This window comes from Limanda limanda, chromosome 12 (assembly GCF_963576545.1).
Source record: "Limanda limanda chromosome 12, fLimLim1.1, whole genome shotgun sequence".
NCBI classification, from domain to species: domain Eukaryota; kingdom Metazoa; phylum Chordata; class Actinopteri; order Pleuronectiformes; family Pleuronectidae; genus Limanda; species Limanda limanda.
The window spans coordinates 9,511,646-9,531,809 of record NC_083647.1 but is presented as its reverse complement, the minus strand read 5'-3'; the positions used below and the strand labels follow the sequence as shown (position 1 = coordinate 9,531,809).

Sequence of the window (20,164 nt, the reverse complement as noted above, 5' to 3'; positions counted from 1 at the left end):
ACAGATAACTTTAGACAAGTGTGAAGTTGCAAATAAAGAATGAAAATTTATAAGAGTGGATTAATACATACATGCAATATCGTCAAACTAATGATTCATATCATAAGATAAAAGCTGTTTCTCTACCAAGATGAAACATGCTGTTTGTACAACCCAGGAGAAAACATTTTTTTGAAAATCCATTAATGTCCTGAGCACACTGAACTCTGTTCTAATTTAACTTTACCTGCAGGAGAGCTCCTCCACTTAAAAAAGATTCCCCTGGTTTCCTACAATTCATCCATAAAAACTCGCAGTTTAAAATGTCATGTAGCAGCGGCTTGAATTAGGGGGAAAGCTGTAATAGCCTTTTTTCCATGTGTCACCATAGCAGGGTGTAAATATAAGGAAGTTAAAGATATAGATATAGACCCTGACTACAGTGTCCCTGAGCTGCAGTGCACTACTGTAAGGTAGAGTGATGGCACAGTGATTGGGAAATTATATCATATCAAATTATATTACATTATAATATATGAGAACAACATTGTTATTTGAGCTAGAACACTAAACCTGCATTTAGTAAAAAATATTTTTATAGTGGACTCTTTATTCCTCAATTCCACACAAAAATAGACACAAGTGTCCTGGTGACATCAGTGAATCAGCATGTAGAGTACCTAAAGCCCTGAAGCCCCTGCAACTCCTAGTGGATGTCCATATCACTATAGAAATTAAATTAATTAATTAAAAAATACAGCACAAAAATAATAGAGCACAATCCTCCCACTTTTTAAGTCCACAGCGTTTGAAACACACAGACCTTTGTTCCAGTGCCAAATATAAGATGAGTTGCTTGTTTCACTCAGTCTTGACTTAACTAAAACCTGACAACACTGTTTGAAAGTCAAATTTAATGCCATAGTACACAACTTGATCACACTCTAGCGGTTACTGAACACCAGCACAGTAAAGAGTAGAGACAACGAGGAAATGGTTAATAAGACTACCCCCCTCTGTGATAAGCCATTCCATAATTTTGCTCCCCTCTCTATCTTATTAAAAATTGACTGCTAGAGGATGATGATCTGAAGATTGACAAGTTAAATAAAAGTGGTCCTGCGAATTTGGTCTGAAGTGAGTCTTTTTTCAGGGATATTCTTTTCAGTTGAGCGTATCTTAAAACTACAGGCCTGCGTAGGTCAGTCACCTGTGAAGACCAGCATCATTTACCCCTGAACCAGCGCGGAGAAATGCGCTCCATGGGCCGCAGGGACGAGCCAGCCCCACGCCACTACGCTGCCATGGGTGGAACCAGGACACCAGTGGACACAGGAGCTGGGTTTCGAACTCATGGGTGAGTTTTGCAGGCTGTCGTGTTGGCAGGACTTTAATCACCTATGCATTGCACAGTATCTAATAATATGTAAATTTAAAAACAAAAATGAACCACAACCATTTCAAATTAAATATAAAAAAATTAAATTAAATTAAATTTAAAAATTTCTTTTAAATGCGTGCTCACATCCTGCGCAGAAGCCCATTGCGCACGTCCTGCGCAGAAGCCCATTTCGCGCAGGTTTTTTTTTTATTATTATTATTTTTTTATTAATTTCCTTTAATTTAATTTAATTTAATTTAATTTTAATTTTTAATTTTTACTTAATTTAAATTTACATAGTGTAATATATTTAGCAATTAATAGGTGATTGAAATCCTGCCAATTTTAAGAGTTCAGTATATTGCCGGCACGAAGATAAGAAAGGTTGGGGACCGCACCCACGACCTTCGTGTTGGACTCGCTGACTCCCATGAGGAACTAAGCACCCAAAGAAGATGGACAAATTATCGTGTGTGTGTCTGTGTCATTCTATGCTGCTTTTTATACACACTTCAGAAATAATATTTTCTATTTTACTGCCTTACTTTAAAGTTACTTTTACATTTTTGGATTTTAGATACTGGAGGATTTAACATGCTTTAAAAACCTATTGTAAGAGAATAACCCAGTAGTTTCCAAACTTGACTTCTGACGCCTTACAAGAATCACAGTCTGCTGCTGCTGGTTTCAATGCGATGTCCTGAGGCTGCCCCCTGCTGGCTGCTAGGTTCATCTGCTGCTCTTGCTTGGTTTGTGCAGCTTGTGATTAACTAAAGCTGTTCATAAAAGAAAATCTTTATTATACTTCAAGGGCAATTGATGTACAACCAGTGCACAACAAGAATAAACCAATATATACAATGTAAATAAAACACAATATAAAAACCCTATAGACTAAGTAGCAGGGGAAAATGAGCTTTTAATAAATTCATTGTTAAATCGACCAACAGAAAATTACCCGTCAACTATTTAGATATTCTAGAAACATTTCATTCTACTTTTAATTTCCTGTTGTGTTTCTAATTATTGATATTGTTGGTGACATTTCGTTGTGTCAATGTGTGGAGGTTTTATTACCTCTGCTAAGGAGGTTATGTTTTCACCTCTGATTTGTCAGTCAACATGTAATAAACTACTGGACCAATAACCACAAAACTTGGTAGAAGGAAGCTGCATGGATTAGAGATGAACCTGTACGGCTCTGTTGAGCTCTACTGAGTGCCAGTCTAGTGAATGAATCTGGAATCCTCTCTCAAAAAACATTTCCCCCCCCACAGGGTTTGTAGTGTGAAGCTAATGAGGTGTTTTATAAAGATGTGATCGAAAACGTCAGACCAAGTGAATCCACTTTATTTCAGCATGAACAGAAAAAAAAGAAGGGAGTTTTATTTCACCGTTAGCAGCAGGACATACTACTGGATTTTCCCTCTCACACCATGAAGGTTACTCTATCTCTTCAGTTACTAATAAAGCAACACAAATTAGTCCTCCCCACGTAACACTAAGTTTTACTCAACCTGCGTCCCTGAAATTCAAGTATGTGTCCCTTCTGTATTTCCAAAAACACTTTTAGCATTTAAAAAAAAAAAAAACTGGCATGAAAATGAATTAACATGGACACTACAGGGGTATATCAGGCAGTCCATGCCTATCATACTATATTGCCATCTTTCTGCAGCAGGAACCTGAGAAACGAGAATGCATAACACATCACTATCATTACTTAGGTTTCCATGGCTGTGACCAAACAGCTGCACTCCAGCTGTTGTCCTGAATGAGCTTTGCTAATGAAAGAATACTGCATAGTCACATGCAGTATGCGTTGAGGGCACAGCATCCTGGTTTAAATGTTACTATCAACACATCTCCTTTGGTACTCTGTGTGCAACAAGCATACTGTGTCAGGGTGAAAATTAAAATGAATTACACATGCAGTGTAATTAATTTTTTGTTTTATTATAATTTTGTACTTACAGAAGAAAACTTACGTCAAAGTCATATGGATGATGGGTACCCAGTTGTAGCGATGGTGGATACTTCTGTATTCAAAACAAATGAGATTAAAAGACCTACCTCGAACATAACTAACCGTCAAGTAGATAAACTACAGGTTTATTAGAAGAATTTAGATAAACCATTAATATTAGAAAAAGAAAATTTCCTTCTCAAACTTCTCTGTTTACACCTTAATCATAATATAGCTTAAAAGTCCCAAAGCAAAGAATTAAATAATTTCAACATGCATCAGTAGACATTCAATTATCTGAAATAGTTTTAATAAAACATGCACTTGTCAAAGTGTAGGTGTGCTATGTCTTGAAAAACAGCTTCGGATTCCTGTCACTTGTACATGCACATGTACCAACTTTCTGGAGGCCAAGTATGAATGACGAAATGTGAGAATGGATTTTAAAAAAAGAACTGTACTTGTGTAACAGTGTATTGCATACAGGTGCATCATTGTCAGCTGTATAGCCAGTTACAGTTTTTAAGTGCAATATTGAATAAGCTTGGACCCCTAAAGAATGTTTGTATTAAACTATGAAATGGTCTCAATCTCCTTATTCGCCTTCCTTCAATGTTTCTCCTTCCTCTCCCTCTCTCCCTCTCCCTCTCTCAGCAGCAAAATGACAGGCTGGAGGCGGGATCACATCAGATACCATGCAGAGAATCCAGCCAGGGCAGCAATCCAAGTCGCACACAGAATCTGTCCCGTTGGGTGTCGGAGGTCAGCCATGGCGAGTTGACTGGCATATGCAGTTCCACTCGACGCCGCTGGATGCACAAAAAGAGAAAAACAAACCTTGACAACAACAACCTCACAACAGTTCCTCATAGCAGCATGATGCATACAAAGAGAAGTATAAAAACCTATACTCATTTTGGCAGCATAGTAGGGACATGTGCTGATGTCATCATCTGTGGCTCCGTGGACAGGGAAGCCAGCATCTAAAACATCCTCCTGGATGGGCTCCATGTGTGAACAGACACGCTGCGGTGACAGACTGCGGAGTCAAAGATGAATCAAAAAAAGATTAAATTATCAGGTGCACAATTCAGAAAGCACTGCAAAGTAGAGGAGGAGAAGAAAGAACAATATAGAGGTAAGAATCACTCCGATTGTGGACATCATTAATGTTTATTTTTGTCGACATGACATGACATGATCAGTACAGCTGATTTCAGACTCTTCATATTTTTTGTTATATATTTTTGTTGTTTTTTTTAGTTAACAATTTTGTCTGCCTGTGTGTGCATCTGTATACAGTCCAAAAGTTATTGTGGATGCATGACAGTTTGCGTGTGTATGTTGGGGGGCGCCGATTTGAAATCTCGCCTAGGGTGCCAACATTGCCAGGGCCTGCCCTGTGAGGAGGAGCAGCTGCTGCTTGAACACTAGAGGGCGCTTAGGAGCTATTACGACAACCAGATCCCAACCATTTATCAAACCCTTCTATCAAAGGCAGTGGAATCTATCCATAAATCGGTTTCAAACAACTTTATTGTGTACAAAGAAACATCACAAACCAAATACGGCATTGAGCAGTGAGCAGCTCTTCATACATCTGACAAGCATTTCCTCACAAGGCTTAGAAGCTGATATTTCGGAGAAAAAGGTATAATGGAATACATTTAAAAGATATGACAGTAACCAAAAAAGTGGTTTTCAGCAGCCCCCAGTTCTTTAAGTTATGGAGTTTCACACATTTCTTCTTCTCCAATTAATTGCAGCGATAAGAACAAATGACAGTTTTAAGGAAGCTCTTCGATTGCAAAACAGTGTCGAGTAACATTTTCCTTTGTCATAATAGAGCCAGAGTTTTCAAACTTAGGATATAACAAGGGATGCAGATTCATAACATATATGTTCTGTTGTTTCAGACACAGAGGGCCCACTTGTTATGATCCAGATCAGATCTATGACCTGAAGGAAATTTGTCATGAAGAAAAAGTGGACAATCTTTGTTTTTGGTGAATTACCTTAGGGAGAAATATTCTAATATGGAATTTCAATTTGTCTGCACACTGAAACTAAATGTTAATTTACAATCTAAAGCAGTATAGTGCACTAAAGCTAGTCTTTCCTCGAAGGAGAAGGAGTTTTCTCAATGCAACATCTTCTCCTTGCACCAGAAACATAGAGTCAAAGGTGAACTACTTTAGAATAAAATGCACGACGAGGACAAATGGAGGTGCAAGGTGGAATGGTTATAAACAAGGAGGCGTGTTCATCTCCGGTGACCCCTCCTCTCCTGTCAGCCTGCGCTTCCGTGTTTACACACCCACAAAAAAAAAAGAAGCAGGACGCCAGCGGCCGTCAGCTGAATGTTTACCGAGCAAGCATAGAGGGCTGGTGCGGAAAGTGACGGCCACACTGGAGCCCTGGTGCATGGTGAGACTCGGGTGATTTCAGCTTCCACGGTCGCAACTCCCAGCGGAATGTTCACTCGCAGGGGCCATGGAGACGTCAAGAAATCTACACAGAAAGTTCTGGACCCAAAGAAGGATGTGCTGACCCGGCTCAAGCACCTCCGCTCGCTGATAGGTGAGTGGAAACGTCACCGGGGCTTTCTGCTGCTGCTGCTGCTGCTGCTGGTGCACCGCCGAGGCTAAGCTAGGCTAGCTGGCTAGCGTCAAGGCGACGGTTAGCCGGCTGGCTGTCACTGTGGCGACTGAGCTGACCTGGCCGCTTATGTACATTCAGCAAATGGCTGTAAAAATTTAGAATTGCACTGTCAAGTGTTTGCCACTCACAGCCTGTGTTCATTCATATTTTCTGACTTGCTAAACACAGACAAGTGCCGCTGTCATCAGGCATGGATGCTAGCCTCTGGGAGCTAGCTCTCCTTGCTGCCAGCTAGCCAGCCGATGCTAGCTGATGCTGCCTGGTCAGAGCATCCGTCGCCGAGCAGCAGATACTTCCCCCAGCCTTTGTTGTCATTGTTTCCTGGGACATCCGCGCTGCTTTACAAACGTAATAATGTGATGAGCATGTATGCAGCTCCACGCTGGGGCGCACAGACACACTGGGAGTCTCTGGTTGAGCTCTGAAAGGTGAACTGTGGCAGACTGGTTGTCTGGTTCAGTTGCCATCAAGTGTCTTTCATTGATCAAGGAAGTGCAGTGTTTGTGTCACAACACCGAGGCTCAGCTGGTGTTCCAGCCCTGCTTTCAGAGTCATAGTCAAACTGAAAATACAGTGTAGACCATGTATCTTAAGGATGATAATCATAAGAGGCTTGAATTTGATCTGGAGTAGCTGTAGAGTTTTGTTTTCCACTTAATGGGACATATTTCCAATCCACTTTCAAGGTTTTATGTGTATTGATCAGCTATTATTGAATTGTAAAGAGTAGAATATAGTGATGTGTGTATTTCTTTGCTCATGCAAATGTCGAGAAGCAAGTTCCACTATGCAAAACATTGACGTACAAGACACATGACAGAGCAGCTTAATAGTTTAACGTTCATCCTGTTTTGTTTTACTGAACCAAAGTCCACATACTTTTACGAGCAAACGCACACTAAACAATACTTGCTACTCTACAGCATTACCTCTTTTTTTTTAGATTTGAGCATTGACAATTTTTTCAATTTTATTCCACCAGGATACTCACATTTTGCTAGTTAGCTTCATACTATTGGGTAATGTAGTGTACAGTATATACAATTTCTTCTACTCTCAGCACATAATAAACAAATAAAACAGGGTTAGTAGGTGGAGAGGAAGAAGATGGTCAAGAGGGAACAGTGGGGCATGTAGGAAAACAAGGGGAAGTAGGTCACTCAAATGTGGATATTGCTCCTTATACCATTTAATGTCTGGTTTCGTAAAGATGGACATCGAGTGATGCAGATTAATATCTAGGCTTGTCAGCTTCTATATGTATTCATTGTTACAAAATTATGTTGGCTTGTAACTCCAGAAAAGCTAAAAACAGGATCTGTTTAAAATAGTACATGGAAGCTTTGAATAGCAGAACATCCCTGGTCATGCTGTGCAATCAAGATTATTCTTAGTGTGGTAATTAGCTTTATTATTATTGATATTTACACAAATATCATAACACATGGTTCAAAGTTACGTTTCTATATGTGTATATATACATATATAAATCCAAAATCTTTCAGATGTGTGACTGATTCTGGTGTCATTTAACCTAAATTCATTGAGGCATGAAAACTGTGAAGCACTAGCACATTAAAACCACATGTCCTTAGAGGGACAGTGTCACCATAGCAAAGTGTGAATATCACTTTCCTTTCAGCAGCTTGATAGTGAAGTTATGTCTGCACTAGCAGCCAGTAAGTGGGAATAAGTGGAAAGGAACACTCTCTTTGGAAACAAGGTGCTGTTGAGATGTTAAAGGTTTCCACCATTTGTTTGACTGGTGCATGTGTCGCCTGTAACCTTTTCATAGTGGCATCTCTGCTGTTTTATTGATTTCTTGCACAGTGGCACAACTGACAGCCAATAATGTTTAGAAGCTTATGGCAAGAGCTTGTTGCTGTCACAGCACACCTTCAATGTGAAGACTAGCCCAACCATAGAGGAAATCAACATGGAACTCTGCACACCCTCTGTTTTTCTTTCCCTCATGTGCCGTTAAAGATAAGGTTGGTTTGGCCAGCGGCTGATGGTAGCCTACGTGTCACTGTCCGCCAGCGCTGCAGATTTTACGATGCCTTCAGGAAGGATTTCCTCCTGGTGCTGCTGGTTCCTGTGTGGACAGGACGCATTGATGAAGGACAGGACAGGGACGGAAGAATACTGCTGCCCCCACACAGTTTTCAGAGTTTTTATGTAAACAACACTGCAAGAAAAGCCTTTACACTGGATAAAAAAAGTTTAATTCTCTCATATGATGATTGTAAAAATCTCACAACATAAAAAGTTTCAAAATGCCTCGGTGGAGAGCAGTTGCACCTGCATTTTTCATTTATAAATTAGGGGGTTGTCAAAGTAGTTTTACACATTTATTTACCACATCCTAAATAGTTAATGCCATCAAGGTGAATATGAGGTTAAAGGGGATATTAATAAAAAATGTCTCAGATTTCAAAATGTCCCAACATCTTTTCGAGCAAAGTTGAACAAGTAAAAATTACTTGCAGCCTGTTAACTTCCCTGAATTCATTGCCTTTTTGGCTTCAGGATGTCTGATGTCAATATTACATAAGTTGTGTGTCATTGTCTCAGTTGCATTTTTACCACTGATGCCAGAAATTTGTTAAGCGTTCTTGTTGAATCCAGTCGTAGTATCGGCAGCACATTGTGGCTGAGTGGACAATCTGTGGTCGGGGCTATTTTCAGAGTGGCTCTGTATTGGCTTTCTGCTCACTGAGCTGTGGGATGGAGTGTGAAAGCTGCTGCATGTTAATTCACTGGTCATGCCTGGATTGATGTGGCTGAGGGTTGTTAATTACAGGAGCCCAGCAAACCACCTGATCACCCACTGCCTCTCTCAGTGGAGGCACAAACTGCTGTTCCTCTTCTCCTCTTGTGTCGTGCCCTGGCCCAACTCACTTTGCACCCGCTGCTATACACACAGCTACCCAAATAAGTCCCAACATAAGCATGGAGTTAGTGGTCAAAAGGCAAGCAGTAGGAGATCCATCACTGACTGTTGACATGGACACCAATATTTCAAAACCCATTAAGCCAATAGTCTGAAAATAACACTGCCATGGAAACAGCATTTTCTGATTTCCTTAACCTGAATAAGGTCATACTCGGAATAAGCAATTATTGAATTAAGACATCTTAATCACATTATGATGTCATATTGAAGTTTTCACAGCATTTTTGCAACATCGACATCCAAAATGTTATACGGTAGCATCGTACATGTAACTATTTCAGGTTAAGGTTTGAAAACTGCTGAAATAGTGGATGTAATGACGTGAGTCGTAATCAGGCTATGCGCTGTAACATGTATGAATGGAATATTATATTAGCTACTCATGTAAACACGATAGTTGAAAAAAAATCTTATTCTGAATAAAGTCAATAGTCTGAGTATTAGTGTCCATGCAAACGCAGTTACATTTTTGTCTACATGAGTTTGTCTGGGGTAGTAACATCTTGAGTCCCGACTGAGATACTTTCCTTTTCACTTGCTCCCTCCACAGGGAGGTCAGAGTGCCAGCCTGCAAGGTTGGCTGTGGAGCAGTAAGTGCTGCTGGAAATAGTAGTGATTCACTGGCAAGCTCAAATATGATGTGCTACTATCATGAGGACTTGGGCAGGGGCTCAATGGTTGAAGGACAAGTAACTACATGACCTAATCAACTTAATAGAAAACGCAAAGTACATGTTTGTTTCTCCTTTTGTTCTCTCCCAAGAAGGTAAACAAGCTCAACTTGAACCTGTTTCTGAACTGTATTGGAACAACAGAGAATGTGTTGTCAGTGATAACAGTCAGGTGTGTTTGTTTGTGGGCGGAGGAGTTTGTAGCCAAAGGTAATGCGGTTTTTAAAGAAGCCCTGCACTCAGAAGAAATGTAACGTTATTGCACCCTATATCTCCGTGTTCAGGCTCTAAGTGTTGCCGAGGTCAGGGTCAACTGAAAGCACTGCTGGTATAAAAGGAAAACGCAAGGTGAAGCACCAGAGGAAACAATGAGCGCAACTCTGGAAGGGCTCTTAAGAAGGTCCTCCGTGTGGCTGAAGTAAAAGCTGAGATCACTCGACTTCTGATTCTCCTCCTTAGTGAAACCCTCAGATTAGACTTGTGAACAACTCCAGCCTCTTGTCATCTCCCATCCTACACCATGTCGACATGATACCAGCACTTAAGGGGTTTTCTCCGAGTGTGGTTCAACTGCCGCAGTGAAAAAGTTATAAAAGAGGTTTTATCAACTTTCACTAAGCTTTCACACTCTGAAGTTGTCTGAAGTTAAGGCTGTGCACTGATAAGGATACCAATTCACCAGCCCCTGCTCCAATAGTCCAGTTTTTGTTGCATAATGTTACAGTCACAGTCAAGTGACCCTCTGTGGTGGTGAGCTTTGGAGTGAGATTCCCTTTCCCTCATCACCTTAACCACAGTCACAAGTCGATTTGAAACACACAATTAAACTACTGTGGTTAGTGTTTTGTTTTGGGGAAAAAGCAAAATACAGGTCCTATAAATATGTTGAGAAATTAGACTCAAAATGCTGAAAAATATGTATTATATGATCTATATATGAAAAATAAGATTTATTTATTTATTGTTATGAATTGTGTGTTTCCTATTGACACACAAATACAAGTCAATTTGAATACACGTAAAACACATTAGTCCAATTCTACAAATGCATCACAACCAGAATTAATGTTTATACATTAACATTACATACATATTTCTAACTTCAGCTGTTCGGTTGACTTTAGTTAGAAGAAGACATTAGTCTGATTATGTTAATTGCTAATAGTATATTCCAATCTTATTTCTGTTTACATGGCGCCGAGCAAAGTCTGATAATGACTCATGTCAACATAATATCTAGTACGTCATATATCTGATGTCCCCACCAGGATTTTAAACCCCCCTGAGACGTATTAATGTCCAATGCTAACGTTTACCCATTTGGGGGTTTTCTTTCAAATTTTGAAAAAGAGCTATTTTGTTTACTCTCTTAACAACGGGTGACATCCAGCAGTTGACAACTGCTGAATGACGATTTCAGAAAATGTAGTGAAAACTCTAATGGGACTTATAATGCGATTAAACCTTATAATGTATGTGTCTACGTAATATTGCAAAACTCCACGTGTCATGTAGAATTTGATTATTTTCTTTCTATGACCTTATTTGGGTTATGGTAATCTGAAAATGACCTGGCAGTGTCATATTATCTTAATCAGGTTAATATCATAATATTGGTCCGTGGGAACGTGTCTAGTTATTCAAATTTATTTATAGATTATTACAAATTTGAGTACTGCACCGATCAGTTACATTTGCATTCAGAATTTGAGAAAAGTCACGATCTCCTTACACGTCCACAAATGCATGTTCCGTTTAAGTGCTGGCGGTTAACAAGGACAACTCAGCTTTCTGTGAATTTCTGTTTAAAAAAATATATCATCTTCCCTGGAATAGAGTTTAAACATGTAGCAATTAAAGGTGAGCATTTGAATGTGAATCTATAGTTTTTGATTCTCTGCACTCCCGCACATGTTGGTAATATCAATGTTGCGTCCTCTGAACTGGTGGCAGAGTCGAGATATGCGTTTGGCTATATGACTTCCTGTACCACTGTACCTGAGTCATTAGGATTGCAAACTTTGCCATGATAGATAACGCAGCAGCAAAACTGGATAATTTACATTACTGGTTCAGGTTCACTACTTGTAGCATCTCATAGGCCCTCACTGGTATTATGTGGATGTTGCAGTGCGTTCATACTAAAATCCTGATTATTTATCAAATCAGTAACTGGTCTTTGTAGTTGTACATGTAAAGCTTGCATGACATAAATGTTATGAGTCTCAGTTTCTTGTTTGTCAAAAGGCAATTTGCACTTAAAATATAGAAAAATTAAAAAATGTTATGCTTTTTGCGCTCAAGTACATTACACTGATTACCCAAAATTTATTTATTTCTAGCAAGCTGCTTTTTCTACAGGGGAGTTCGAAGTTTACCAATTATAGTTAAGTTTTTATAAAGGCTACGTGATGTAACACTCAAATTCTATATACAAAGATGTGAGTAACCTCCACAATGTGTAACATTCATAATCTATGAAAGCGTGGCAATATTCTTGGCCTTGCTTTTCCCTTTTTAGTCTGTGTGTTTACTGTCATGTGTCTCTGCAGCTTCCTTAAAACCCAAATTTCAAATTTGATATAAATCACATGGGGCTGAATGAAAGGCTCTTTTCAGTTCGCTGCTGGCCTGCTGGAGATATGAAGATATGAAAATACCAGGGCCCTGTGTTCTAGGTGATAATATCTGGGGGAATTTTACACAGTCCATGAAAAACCAGTTTGTCTTGTTAAATCGTGTACCTGTCCTGCTTTTTATAATTGAGGAACCTAGCCCAACACATGTGGTTTAAGTTGGGAAGCATATGTTAACAAGATTTGATCTCAAAGTGGATTTACATTTTATGTTGCCCAAGCTCTCACTAATCTGCTATGGATTTCAAGCTTTAACGCCAGAGGAAAAATAAACACTTAACTTTGGCTTACAGTGTTAGCACAGGGCTGCAGTGCAGCACAGTGTGTTAAGACCATATTTTGAGTTAACAACTCAAGTGACTGGTCCTGGGTGATAAACTTATGTATAAAAGGGAATTTCAAAAATATGTTTGTTTTTTTATTTAAAGCTTACACTTTTTCAATTGACTTTAAAGATAATGAAACAATGTTTATTGCTTCTATCGCACTAGCACCAGTGTGACCAAAACAACTGAGTAAAGATACACTGTGCACAGGAGAGCCGACAAAAAGCGATTCAGCTAACTGCCCTGCAGACTGGAAAAAATGGATCCGTTGTGTCTTTACAGCAGATTGGTGCTACTGTCTGTGTCATAGCCTCTGCGTGATATGCTTGAGTTGATAAACATGTGTTTTCTAAACTCATTTCAGTGCTGTGCTCACTGGTGGCTGCATTATTGATGGTTGTTTATGCACAATGCATAATAGATCTTTCCAACCTGTACAATACGACACACCCATTGACATCATCATGGTCTTCAACTGAAAACCTGCTTTGTTTTGGTTCCAGCTGGGAACCAACCATTCAGGCTCCAAATCAATTTATTCTTGGTCGAAATGCTCTGACGGTTCAAAATTGGGAGGATAAACAAGAAAACAAACCACTCTATGGCACCAAGCAGCCAGTTAGCATGGCTGGAACTGTTAGCATGTCTGTGCAATGCTATGTGTAGACCATAAACTGTATAAAAGGATATGGATGAGCCTTGGTGTTTCTGATTTAGCATCGCTGTGGTGGCAGGTGTGTTTACAGTGTTAGTCAGCATGGAAAGGGGGCGAGGGGATTTACATTTCCTCCTGGGTGTTATGTTTACATCAGTGCTGATTGGAGCTGGAGCCATGTCACTTCATAAGTGTAGGAAGGGCCAACGGTTTCACAGGGAGCGACTCACACACATGCACCAACATGAACTTGTGCCCAGACCAGTTCTCTCCACTATTACACAGATAATAGTTGTTGGTTAGAACATCGAGATAACCTCTTCATCTGAACACATTACTGAATATTTATGTTAAATAACTACCAAGGAAACATTTTGTTTTCATTTGAAGTGTATTTAAGGCACCAAGGGTGGAGGCTCATGTAGGAAAAAATACTTTTAGACCATCTCATAAGGTCTTTTGGAAAAATAATACAAATCTTAAGGCTTTTTTACTTCAACCTGCCGAAGTCTATCTTTTCCTAAAGATAAAAATGTTATATCTACGTGAAGAAGAAAAGTGAAAGTTGTGTTTATCAGCTGTTTAGACCTAAGCTGTAGAGATAAGCCACTCTCTAATGTGTGAGCTTGGACTGGGGTAGGGTCAGGCGTTGCCATGTTCTACCATGGATGTTTCACACTGCACTCTGTTTAGATTCATTGGCCCCAATCTGTTACACAGCCAGACACTGACTGCAAGTCAAGAGGCATTCATGCAGTGTTTGGCACAGTGGCATCATAATGAAATGACATGCATCCGAAGTGTTGCAGGAACCGCCCTTCATAATAATTACGCTTCTAGAGACTTCTTTTATGGTAGCATTATTTTGTACTGAGCTTTGAAACATAACACAACATGAATCATAATTAATAATAACCCACTTAATAATCATAATAATGACACCTTGATGACGCTGCTGTTGTATTTACAATAAGCTTCCTATAATTGCAGAGGCGTTACAAGGCTGTTGACCTTATAAAGGTTCAGTTAGCACAGACGGACAGAGCCTATATAAAATGCAGCTCATCTCAGAGAGAGAAGCATTGCGCCATTGCTTCAGTTAATCATTCTCAGTGAATGTATGTCTCATAGAGGATGATGTATGGCATGGCCAAGCCAATTGTTCATATTTTCTCGCAACTAGCAATGGCAGCTCCAAATTGTCTACCCCACGCTCTACAATCACAATATTCTGCAAACTGAAAGCTTTATAAACGACGTAAAGAAGACGAGTCTCTTGTCACTACAGAGAAAAGAGGAAGAGGGAAAATATTGGCACAGCTCCGAGCACATTCAACAGCAATAGAGGCAGCTGTGTGTTATCAAGCCACCCAATAAGGCTCGGACAGCCTGCTACCTATTGTTATTGTAACTGTAAAATGCATCATGTGACACACTCGGTCTCCTCAGCTGGTTGCTACAGATTTATTATTAACCTCCATTCACTGTGGTCAAATATCAACCTCCTCACCCTGCTATGGATTACAAAGCACCGTTCACAGCTGATCTAGTTTTTCTTGTAAACGTCATTCTTCTTTTATCTGTGCGGTGGCCATTGGTTTTTAAAATGTGACAATAGACAGCATATAGAATACAATATACATAATTTTATAAGGAGAATTTTGCACATCATATCTGAACTATTTAGATATGATACAACCTTGACTAGAGAACTTAAAACTATGCAACAAAATATAGGAAAAGGGGTGTGACTATTTAAAAAAAAAAAAAGATTTCTAATACTAACATCGCCTTAATCATAGACTTTTGATGTTTGTTATTACAAATTGATCTTTTGAAAGAATTTTTTGGACGATTAGTCGACGTAGTCGACAAAAATCGATGACCAAAATAGTCGCCGACGAATTTACCCGTCGATGATTCGTTGGTGACGTCATAGCGCGTGTTTCTCGTGCCGCGCAGCGGAACTAAACGGCGTTTTACCGGAGGTGCTGATGGAAGTACCCGAGGAGTGAGCCATCTCGCTTCCTTCCTATCTCTGAAAGTCGCGCATGTGCAATAGCGACGAAACATGGACCAATGTCGGCGTCCGCTGCCGCGCGCAGTCGCGCACCAGGAAGTAAAAAGTTCGGGAGAACTTCACCCGTAACAGCCCGAGAAAAACTACCTGCAGTATTTGTGCGGCCGACCTGCTCTCCATGGAAGCAGGACACGCGCATGTGAGGAGGAGGAGGCACGTGTGACATCGTAACGGAGACGATGCGGACTTGCCTCTGTCAGATGTTATATATACACGTTTATACCTGCTCGCAGGATTCTAGCATCCATTACAAAAATATGGTTTAAACTTTTTATTAACGAGTTTAAAAGCGTTATGTTATCCTTTTGCCTGACAAACGTCTTTTTTTAATCACAATTATTTAGTCAGAAGACTGTAGTTTCGTTTGTTGATGTTTTTATTGCTGTTACTTTCCCTGTCATTTTTGTTAACAGGAAAAATGAATACTTGATTTTTAATTTATTTGTTTTATTAGCACTTTGCCTGTCCTTGCTTTTAAATGGACAAAAACTTGATTTGTCTTTGCTTTTGTGTCAACAGTACCCTTATATGAAACAAAGTTTATTAAAAGACATTTTTTTTTAATGAAGTATCAATATTTATTGCCTTTATTTTCAGTCATCACATGCCTCGAACAACCTCAAGCTAAATTTAAAAGCTGCTTGCTAAATAAGAGCAATTGAGAATTTGTGTCATTCATAATCCGATTAGTCGATTAATCGTTTCAATAATCGGTGACTAATCGACTATCAGAATAGTCGTTAGTTGCAGCCCTAATATATATTAATGTCATTTTTATTTAAATCTCCTCCAGTCTCTTTGATTTTCTCTCGGTTCCCCTTTTGTTTGTAGACCATTTAAGCAAGGTAGCTCCTTCTCTTCTGCATCCATCACTACATCCACTTTACCTAACACCCCCATATCTCTTATGTGTTGGCGCCCTCCAGGCATCCCTCTGCTGGGGCTCTTAAAGAGTCCTCTGTGTCAAATCTGAGCATACTGCCAATGAAACGTATCAGTCTTTTCTCTCTGCCCGTCTCCTCCCTGGCAGGAAAATAGTGCACCTGCAGTGTTGGCCTGCCCAGAGCTATTGCAAATGAGGGCATGTGTGTGATCAAAGGGCAGATTAGACTGCTTTCTGAGTATAACATTGCATATTAATGACTCTGCTTCAGATGGTCTAAACGACATACATTGTAAGTTGCCCATAGGGTCAAACTGTGGTTTGACACAAGCCTTTGAGCATTAAATGTGGGCTCTTATTATTGCATGCATTGTGTGAGGATTAAGTTTGAACAGGGAGCGGTGGGCAGAGAAGCCTGACGTTTGGTTTTTTGATTGTGTAAATATGCATGCGCTTCAGCTGAGTAGATGACCTTCACCCACTTTTGCTAACAAGCCCAGTGTGCACTCCGCTGTGTGCACTCTCTTAGTGCATGCTGGGAAAACCCACTTTAACATCACTTCATTTGAATAGCAAGCAACAGAGCGACCGGTTGGGTGGCATCCTTCTTTCCATGGTTAACTTACTGAAGTTGTTGCATATCAAAAGATAATGCTTTGAAGCTTTCAGCATTTCCATGAGACCCTCAGTGATATGATGAAATCGCTTAATATTTGCCCTTGTTTGTGTTTGCTTATATGCTCACATATGAGCAATTTTATGTCACACAATAAACGATGCAAAACTAACAAAAAAAATTCTATTAATTTCACGTTTTTTATATCTACAATTATTTTACAATAATAACAACAAAAAGCCGAGTCTGAATTCGAGCTTATAACGTCTACCCTTATCACACATAAAACTCTCATGACGTGACTGCTAACACACTAGTTAGCATTACTAGTGCATAAAGCCAAACCCAATACCACGAGAATTCATTCATCCATCAAATTATAATTTATCAAGTCTCTTGTATTTTTCTATAACTTATTTTTAAAACAGCCTATATGCTTTTCAATTCAGTTTAATAGATACACCCCTTTTTATTTAAATACATTTTGTATTTATGAATATATTTATATTTATCCAGCCAGACGCTGGAAAATAACAACATATTGGGTGGGATCTTTTTTTTTGATAGTTTATGCTGAAATGACAGTGAGCTGATAATATCTGTTTTCACAGAACAGATTTTGAGAAGATGCTTTTGTTTTTCTGCCTTCCAATATATTACATTATCGTTCAGCCCTGACTGCATGTTATTATTTTCCGGTCGGTCCTCTGACACGGGGGTGGAACATCTGTTCTTCCCAGACAGTTCAGCACAGGAAACGTTTCACAATGGGGGAACGTCGCCGTCCAACCCAAACCTGCCACGGCTGCTCTGTTTGGCTGCGTTTATTAATTCCACTTTAGAAGATTGCAGGTCTGCGCATCATTAAGTCATCACTGTCAGCAGTATGCAAACTGTGGTTTATTCAGTTCATTCGTCACTTATCGACAACACTGACTTAATGATCCCTTGGCAGAACAGTTGAGAAGAGTTAAGGAGGCTGATAAACGCGAGCTGAGTATTTAGCTTAATTCGGTATGAAGTATAATTACTTGGAAAGCATTTGGAGCAATTCACTTCTGGTTTGTTACGTTATGACAACTTGGCTGGGTTCTCTCTTTTCCCTTTTCATTAACTCGTTAATCAACAAGAAAAGTGTTGAAATATAAAGAAAAAACAAACAAAAATCTCCTTGTGAAAAAGTGCTGATCACCGCAGCAGAGTTAATATGTCACTTCCTGCCTCTGTCCGCTGCACCCGGCTGCTCAACGTTTGCCTGAACAACACAGGCTTGATTTGACGCTGTTGTGAATGCATCTGTGCAGAGAACCTCCCGCTGTGTTGTGCATGTGTTAAAGTCAAACTCTGGCTAAACTCCTTAGCCAATTCTCCGGATTTTACCTCCAGGTCATGTCTGAAAACAGCTACGGTATTCTCCCGCCATAACAGCTCTGTGTGTGACCCCGGCTCTCTGCAGCTGCTCTTCTTTCACCAGCGTTTTCCTGTGTTTGAATTGGAAGTCCTGCTGAAGGAGGGATGTCAATTGAAGGACACAGTTATCTTGTCGGCCTCAGAGGATACAGTGTCATCCCCTGCATTCCTAGGGCTCGGAAAACAGGTTCTGCCTCTTTCTGTCCACATGCTGTTACCTGAGACTACAGTGAAGCCATTGAGTGAAGGGTCTCACTGGATATCAGCACTCACAATGCTTACAACCATTGTCCAACTTCATCCTTCCATTCAAACCTTTCCCTTTTTAAACAAAAACACAAGACCTTAACCAGACCGCTTGAAAAAGGAGAACTCCTCAGCATCATTGCTGTTGTGGATTGAGCTATATGAAGGGTAGGCAGTAACTCTGCAGCCAATTTGAGTAAAAAGAGATAGGCTGTCTGTCTGAATTTGACTAGAGGCAGGCCGATCAGTGTCTTGTCAGCCTTTTCCAAGAGGGTTAGTGTCCACCTGAGATTCCTGCTCAGTGTCAGAATCCCTGTGATCCTTCTTTCGAAATGTTTTCTTTCCCCCCTAAGACCCCTCCCACCATCCGTCAAGCTCTGTCGCCTTGTTAGCAGCATCTGAGCAGATGGAGAGCAGGGAGTCTGTAGCCTGGAGAGCTGTGATCTGTGATGGCTCTGTGACCTGACATGTGAAACACCTCACCACTCAACAATATTCATATTAGAATCATTATAAAAATCCTCCCTGTATTTTTTTCTGTCATTCTTATATACACAGGTGTAGTATTTGCAGATCAGACCTTTTTGATATCAAGACGTTCTCTTAATTGATGTTTGATTAGACTGGTTTGAATCTTGAATCTTGGTTGATACTAGGCAACAATATTTTCCTTGAAACCGATTCATGTTCTTACTGTAGAACACAGGCCCGTTGTCGGAGTAACTCTGGTGAAAATTTTAAGCAAATCAGTTGGTTTTGGCTTGAACCTGTCCTACCTGAACAGCCCAACTTAAAATGCACCATAAATATGCTCATACCTTTTCACCACACACTCTCTTCTGTGCTACGCTCTTCTTAACTCCCCTGTTTACCTGAGTTTTTATTGGAAATCCTCCCAACAGAATAAACAGTGGTAAAAACTGAAACATCGGTGTCACATTTCTGCTCTTTAATAGCAGCACAACTTAAAAGCATTTTTCTTTTGCATTGAACAGTGACAATACATTTTCTTAAAACAAACCAAACCAAAATAAAATCTATTTGTACCCTTAAAGTGACATTCAGATCATTTGTAGCCACATTTCACAATAAAGTAATGTCTTTGAGACGTGTTTGTCTGGGTAAAAGCTCAAGTCTATTCTCCACACTTGACTGCATATATCCTCTTGTTGAAGGCCCATGGGATTTTAAGACAGGAGTGTTGTTTTGGTACGGCAGAGCGGTTCATCAACCAGCTACCTATAGTGACAACAACCTATCTGGATTAGCTGATGCTGCCAGCTCAGAGATAAACTCAAGCTCACAACACTGGGTGGGAAGAAACCAGCGTCTTTATTGTTTCTGTAAAGATAAATGGATGCTGCAGATAAAACAGTAGCCACGACAGAAGTGTTACTTCTAGAACTTCTAGTGTTGCAGTTCGTACCAGAACATTCACTGAGTGCTAACTATCACTGGCTGTGAGACGGGGTCATTGCTTGGTCAATCATTACATGTGCTATTAAAGTTTTCCTCTAAGTCCATGGTGTTTGGGCGGGTGAGCACTCGTGTGTGTCAGTGTTTGTGCTTGAAGGTGAATTGTGAATTTTGCTTAACTTCAGGCCAGGAGCAAAGGAGCATTTACTGAAGTGTTGTTTTCTTTGAGAAATGGTGTTGGAGCATTGGATGTGTTCTTCGCTTGTTACACCTTAAAAGTGA

General features: G+C 39.9%; 1 protein-coding gene across 3 annotated transcripts in view; it reads left to right on the top strand.

The window, feature by feature from the left end:
- Positions 1–5,681: 5,681 nt before the first annotated feature.
- Positions 5,682–20,164, top strand: part of ralgapa2 (Ral GTPase activating protein catalytic subunit alpha 2) — a 102,445-nt gene continuing 87,962 nt past the window's right edge. For all 3 annotated transcript variants that reach the window (XM_061083346.1, XM_061083344.1, XM_061083345.1), the window contains exon 1: positions 5,682–5,906. In XM_061083346.1, coding sequence (XP_060939329.1) covers positions 5,801–5,906 — 106 coding nt within the window. In that variant the 5' untranslated portion in view covers positions 5,682–5,800. The remainder of the gene's footprint in view (positions 5,907–20,164) is intronic.